This window comes from Typopeltis vanoorti, chromosome 22, assembly GCF_054136105.1.
Source record: "Typopeltis vanoorti isolate ZY-2024b chromosome 22, IOZ_Tvanoo_1.0, whole genome shotgun sequence".
Lineage (NCBI taxonomy): Eukaryota > Metazoa > Arthropoda > Arachnida > Uropygi > Thelyphonidae > Typopeltis > Typopeltis vanoorti.
The window spans coordinates 3,917,464-3,924,923 of NC_143570.1; the positions used below are offsets into that span (position 1 = coordinate 3,917,464).

A 7,460-nucleotide genomic window follows, 5' to 3' on the forward strand; every position below is an offset into this window, starting at 1 on the left:
CAAACGTGATCAAGACAATTTTATTAAAGGATTTTGAGACAAAAGAAGATTACTAAGACAATAGAAGAAGAAGAATTTTCAACTCGGCGAGAAAGGAGGAAAATATTAAGATATTTTTAATAAACATCTTTTAATTGCTTAAAAGATATTAAGCAATACAATTGTTAACACTGTTGTGGATCAAATGATCACTGCTGGAAACCAAGCTTAAAATGAGAGACGATTGACTAAACGAATTGGTACAAAAACATTTAGTTAAGGAAATAACTAAACCTTTGTTGAGTACTGTGGGAAACAAAAATACATTAAAACGGCCAAGAGATTTCTGATCAGAAGTCAAAAACAGTACAACGAAGTGAAGCAAGCAAGCAACTCTTATTTTAAAACAGAAATGCTCTTTCAGAGTCAGCCTGTGGAGACGAACTGATAAGTTGCCAAAATGTTAAGTGCTACATTCTGAGAATAATCTTCTTGCAAAACTTGATTTGTAACTCTGTTCTTGTTTGTTGCTCAGCAGATTATTCTTCCAAAGTGTTACTTAAGTCGAGGAGGAAAATTAGACATTGCCATTTACAGAGAATTTACTTGAAAATAAAGTTAAGATATGACTCCTATTTAGGAATTTTGGGAAAAGTCAGGCATATTGGTACTACAAGTAGGTCAGGGTTAGAAACACACAAGCCGAAATTGTCATTTTTTTTTTTGCGTACCATTTTAAGGCACGAAATACGTAAGTTGGTAGCATAGCACTAAGCGATGAAAATCATATACCACCAAAATTTTCAGATGTCTATCATGGTAACGTGGGCTTTGGTAACATGTAGATGGTAACAAAGCAAGTATATTCACTTGGCCGGAATTATAGTTACAGCTTCATTTTGTTTAATTATTTGGGCAAAACAATCATTACATCTTAAAAAAGAATATTGGCAATATTCTGTGTTCATTTTGCAATGAAAAATTCGATAAAATATTTATCACAGTGCAAAGAAAATTAACAGGTAACTGAGCTGTGTTATGATATTCCAAGTCTGCAGCAGTTTAATTTTATTTTAACTGTGCCTGGAACCATCAAGACTTTAAATTACCAGCCATTTTGATCTTGTAGTTTTGCATCCCTTCTCAACAGTGTGTAAAGATTAATGAAAATTAAGTATTATTTAGATATTGGTCAAGTGTAGGTGAATAACTATTTTAATTACCAACTAGTTTCGCCGGCTTGTGCTGTCGTCTTCATCAGGGTACGATCAGGAAAGCAAAGAAACGAAAATTACAAGCTAAACGCTAACTCGGCAAAACTAGTTGGTAATTAAATTAGTTATTCACCTATACTTGACCAATATCTAAATAATACTTAATTTTCATTAATCTTCTTTGTGGTCAAGAATTAACAATTTCTAGCGTGTAAAGATTATTTGCAAATTTTCACTGTGGGAAAAGTTGCGCATCAGCCAAACCTGATGACTTGATGGTTTTGAGAAAAGTGGGAAAATCACATCAATTTTATTACACATATAAGGTTCATCCTCTGTTGTGCTCGCTCTCAACTGCGTATTAGGTCAAATAAGTGTCAAAGAACATCAAAACATGGCCATTCATTTGCACAGGGCACTAAGTAATGTTCTTACTAAGAACGTTCTCATTCCAAAAATATTAAGCCATCAAAATAACAAAATACATCCACCTCTTTGAAAATCGACACGATGTACCCAAAGTTGCTGGAAAGAACGCAAACCTTAGACAGAAATATAATGCGACTATATTATTACATTGTGTCTATACCTGAAGTAATAACGATATTTCGGTATGAGTCTTCAAGAGGTTTGTGTTTGAACCAGGACATGGAAAGATATTAAAGAAAGCGAGAGAAAGACACATTAACGTACTAAGGTCAATATGTTTGCGACATATCGAAAGTTAGGCTTAAATTCATAAAGAAATATTACCATTACTTCCATCCGTAAATAGGTTAATTTTTATTAATAATATTTTTTAAATAAATAAGTCCCCGGTCCATAAGTCATCCTTTTATTTCTTTCTGTTTTGGGATTTACACTATAACTGAGGGTGATCGCTGCAAATACCGATGTCTGGTGTGTGTGTGGGGGGGGGGGGGGGGGAAGAATAACTAAAGTGTTCCTCACTAGACTCATTCATGGTGCGATGGGATCCCGAAATCGTATACTTCCAGACAGGAAGGAGCGCAATGACAAAAACATCGATCTATTTTGCTAAGCCACTGGATCTGTTGTATGCATAAGAAGTTTTAACAGGCGGACACGCAGTATTTTATGTAACTAATTGATATAATACTAATAATGAAGAAAAACAAAAGAGTATAGAGGAGAGGGGCTTGTCCGATGCTACCCAATCATGTACGCAGCCCTTACGGTCGGTACGTAATTTGTTGTCGACGGCACTAACGCGACTACTCATTGTATTCTGCACGCAACGTGTCTACCGTTACTCCATTCTGTATCTTCGCATTCCAGATTAACTGCTCGCCTATCACGGTCGCGGAGGAGTGCGGTGTTCGGCCTTCAGAATGCCTTTCTTACGCGGCTACGAGCCATCAGCGACTTGTGCCGAGCGCCGCTATTTCTTTACCCTCAAGTGTGCAGCAATGTCCCGTGAAACAATCCATAATATCGAAGTTCGTTTGGCCACCTTCCTCGACGTATACATGTGCGAGACTGGGCTCTCTCTCTCTCTCTCACACACACACGTTTTCTTATGGATTTACATAAGAAAACGGTTATCTGTGTGACGTATAAATAAATTGGATACGTCATCGAACCAAATCACGCCAAAAGTTGGGGAACGAGCCTCAGTTTTATTCCTCGGGCTGTCCTTTAACTTTCCTGACCTCTTCTCAGGTCGGCTGGTTGACGAGAACAGGAAGACTGTCAACGCGGCATTAACTCGTATTACGTCTCGCACGATCCTAGTCACGTACGCCTGCGGCAACCACCTAATGTGAACTGACGGCATTACATGTTTACATTCGCGAATACTTATATAAATATCAGGTAACCGTACATATATACATAATAGCTATCTATGCCTTTTTTAACTTTGGTATATTGGGATTGTGTGTATGTTGTGTGTGTGTACGCGAGCGTCCGCGGGTGCGTTATGTACGTACACACACACATACACAAACAGACGCCTACGTGCGCAACTAGTTGCCGTCGACGTGCAGTTCAATGTTCATTCACATCAATACGCGAGTGTGTTTAGTCCCCTCTTAAAACATTTCTCATTTCTGTTGGACACTAACATTAATAAATTTACGTGAATTTCTACTTTATTTGGACTGTCAGTTTTCATGCACCTCTATGTTTATAAACAAGTGGCACTAATATACAGTTACGCCATCAGACATCAAGAATTGTTAGTAGCGATATAATATAAACATACAAGGAAGCTTGACGTAAACAACTTTTAAAGAGATCGGCAGGTATGATGGCTCCATAACATTTCAATATCACCAATCTCCGACATGAAATTCGCTGAGAAGTTGAAATAACAAGCAATTTTGCCGCTCGGTGGCATGAGTTTTGGGACAGTTACTATTTATTTTACAATAACCTGGACTATGTGAACTTTATAAGAAACCAGGCGATGAGGTTAAAAAGGTATAGAAAGTAGAATTTTGCCCCCAATTTATATTCTACTGCATCTGGCGTTTCTATCTCAGACTCAGGAATATCAGGTTTAGCTTTCTTTTCTTCACCGATCCCTTCTTTCTTTCTACTTGCATTTTTTGAATGTCAATCAGCTACAAAAATGGTAGGCAAAGAATGTTAAAATATTTGTATATGGTCAGTATTAAACAATACATTTTTTTATGCTTAACTTTCAAATATGTTTAATTTGAACAGTTTAATAAATCAGAGGGAGAAAAATTAATGGCGTACGTGGGTAAAATGATAAAAATAAATAATAAATAAAAATGAAAAATAATATTAAAAAAAATTGATACTGGTATCTTATACCAATAGCCTTAGAAATGTTGCTGAAGTATTTTATTGTGAAAGCCAGGAAGTAAAATACTTCCTGGCTTTCACAAGATTACACAGTTAAGCATAAAAAAAGTATTGTTTAATACTGGCCATATACAAATCTTTTAACAGTCTTTACCTACCAGTTTCGCTAGCAATCTGTCTAGCAAAAATGGTAGGCAAAGAATGTTAAAATATTTGTATATGGTCAGTATTAAACAATACATTTTTTTATGCTCAACTTTCAAATATGTTTAATTTGAACAGTTTAATATTATTATTTGACACCTCCAGGAAGTCCAAAGACTCGTCGAGGGTGCCAACAGCATCGAACGATTGGAACCCCTTCCAACTACTAACCGCGTTCAAACTTACTTAACTGAGCCATTAGTAGCAGAGGCTCTACCAATCGACCAACCTTTGCCGGCTAATATTACACAGTACTATTGATAGATCTTTCACCAAAACACAAATACTCAGGAAAACCGTTTTGAATTTCTTATTGTCCCCAAAACAGGAAAATAATATTGTCTATGCGGTGGCTAAATAAATCCCTCAATTTCACCTGCTGATTCATATTCATATGATTCATTCATACATATATACAAGAGACTTCTTAGTTTGAGCATGGCAGAGATAATATCGTCTTGATTCAGGTAAAAATTTACATAAAATAATTTCTAACTATCCGCCTGAGTATAGTTGTCATAAGTATAAAAACTGAAGCCTAAGTACTTTTTTTACACATAAATCTATCAGATAATATACAAAATATTGTGCTGATTGGAGCCTCGCTTAAGGATGAGTATAATAAATTTTAATAGCAAATAAATAACGTAAGGACACTCATGCAGCTCTAGAAGATATAGTACTTACTATTTGTAGCTCTAAAAGCTGAAACTAGAGGTGATGACTGAACAGGACTTGTCTGAGTTCCTGGAACAGCTGAAGCATCATCATCGGCTGGGGATATGCCCATCGCTTCGTCCTGGGCTTGATCTCTGCGAAGTCGTACTTGCATTGCCATAACTCTTTGTCTTTCTGCAATAAGTATGCATTTCGTACAAACACAAAATCTATACTTACAGTACCTTCTATGGCCTTTGACAGCAACCCGCTTCCCATGATTGCGACATCGTGCGCATTTAGGGTTACGAGTAGCATTAACACCACTTGTTGCAGTGGACGGGCTCTTTCGTTCGTCACCGTTATCTGTTTCACGTGGCGTACTAGGACGACCATGACAGTCACTTTCTTGTACATAAGTATTTTCCATTTGATTATCATACACAATACTGAACAATTACACCAGCAGTTTATTCGCCACAAACTTTATCTCGGTACCAAACAGATAAGAATCCCGCCTTCTTTACGTTTTGACTTCGCTTGCACGTGTGCTCTCATAACATATTGGAGACAACAGCGACATCTATTGACTACAAAAACCAAAATAATCCTTTAGTTACAAAATTTATCTAAAGATGGCAGTAATTCCCGCGTACGATCACTAATATTTGATATTTAATCAACTTCCTTTGAAAAAAAAAGGAAAAAAGATTTCGATAAGAACTTATATAAAGACGTGACTTTAACTGAAATAAAAAAATAACACACATACACACACACACACACACACACACACACACACACACACACACACACACACACACACACACATATATATATATATATATATATATAAACAGCAGCTGCAAACGCTTTATATACACACATATATAACCAGCTCTAGTAACATTACTGGCTTAACGGGTGAAGCAAAAGCTTTTCATATTCCCGGCTATCTTAACAGAGACTGTGAGTAGAAAGAGTTTATGAGCTATATTGCTCGCCCTGATTGGGCTAGGAGATTAATCCTCAGTGAGGGGGTTTAGGATGGCTTTAGGTCTTTTGCGCTTAGAATAGTTCGTTGCATCATAGTCAGCGGCCAGTTGGATCAGTCTGTTAGGATGCACAGTTGCCTTTGAAAAGAATTTGGTTGCTATAGTCCGCATGAAGGTGTAAATATAGGGGACCTCCGTGTCGCGGTGCAGTTGGACAGTTCGGATGAACCATGGAGCGCCCAGGATCATTCTAAGACACTTGTTCTGAATGCGTTGTAATTTAATGATATTTGAGTTTGAAGTATGGCTCCAGGCCGGTGAGGCATAAGTGAGTATTGGACGAACCATCAGTTTGTATATGAGAAGTTTGATTCTGGTGCTCAGTTTGCTGTTTCTGTTTATTAGCGGATAGAGCTGGGGTATGGTTTTGGATGTGTTTGCACAGAGAGTCTTGATACGGGAGTTGAAAGTCAGTTTACTGTCCATTACTACACCAAGGTACTTGATCTCTGTTTTCCACTGAATTTTTGTGTTAAAGAGGAGAATATCTTCTTTGGGAAGCACTGATCTTCTAGAGAATAAGACGGCTACGCTCTTCTGAGGATTCACCTGGAGACGCCATTTGGCAAAATATTGCTCTATTTGCAGTAGGTTTTCTTGCAGTTTCTTGATGGCTAAGTGAGGCTTTAATGATCTGGCCAATATCGCTGTGTCATCAGCGTAAAGAGCTTTAATTGAAGATAATGGGTTGTGTGGTATATCATGCAGGTATAAGGAGAATAGGATTGGTGCTAGTAAGGACCCTTGTGGAACTCCAGCCAAGATGTGTTTCTGTGAGGACACTACTCCACTTAGTCTCACTTGCATGCGCCTATCGCAGAGGTACGTCTTGATGAGTTGAATGATTTCGATTGGGATACCGGATGATATAAGCTTGTATAGTAAACCATAATGCCAAACCTTGTCAAATGCACTGGCTAAGTCTAGGAAAACAGCCCCAGTGCATTGGCGCCAGTTAAAACCTGTGATGATATGTTCCACCAATCTGTGTATTTGTTGCGTGGTACTATGCAACTGTCGGAAACCAAACTGCTCCTCAGGCAGGATGTTTAACTGGAGTACAGAATCTTGAAGCCTAGTAAGAATTACCTTCTCAGCTATTTTTCCGAGATTAGAGATGAGACTGATTGGTCTGTAATTCTGTGGCAGAGTGGGATCCTTTCCAGGTTTATGAATTGGAACAATGTACGCCAATTTCCAGTAGGAAGGGAAATATTTGTAGTGAAGTATGGAGTTGATTATGTTTGCCAAATGTACAATAGCTTTGCGAGGTAGAAGTTTTATAACTTTGTTGGAGATACCGTCGGGTCCAAGAGCCTTTTTATTTTTGAATTTCTGAATAATAGCATATATTTCAGCAGGTGAGGTGGGTGTTATTTGCGTAGAATGTGTGGGAGCAGACTTGAGTGAATATCTGACATTACGGTGTATCTTCTAGATATGACTAATGTCAAGGTGACCGTATGCGGGTTTGCACTGATTTTCAAGATGATTCGCTATTGCCTCAACTTTATCAACATCGGTGTGGATGAGACCTGAATCTGTTTGCAGAGGG

General features: G+C 37.8%; 1 protein-coding gene across 2 annotated transcripts in view; it reads right to left on the reverse strand.

Annotated features, from left to right (window-relative positions):
* Window positions 1–5,362, reverse strand: part of LOC150094118 (uncharacterized) — a 434,551-nt gene extending 429,189 nt beyond the window's left edge. For both annotated transcript variants that reach the window (XM_090411797.1, XM_090411798.1), the window contains exon 1: window positions 4,881–5,362. In XM_090411797.1, the coding sequence (XP_090267923.1) occupies window positions 4,881–5,280 (400 nt within the window). In that variant the 5' untranslated portion in view covers window positions 5,281–5,362. The remainder of the gene's footprint in view (window positions 1–4,880) is intronic.
* Between the last annotated feature and the right edge of the window lie 2,098 nt (window positions 5,363–7,460).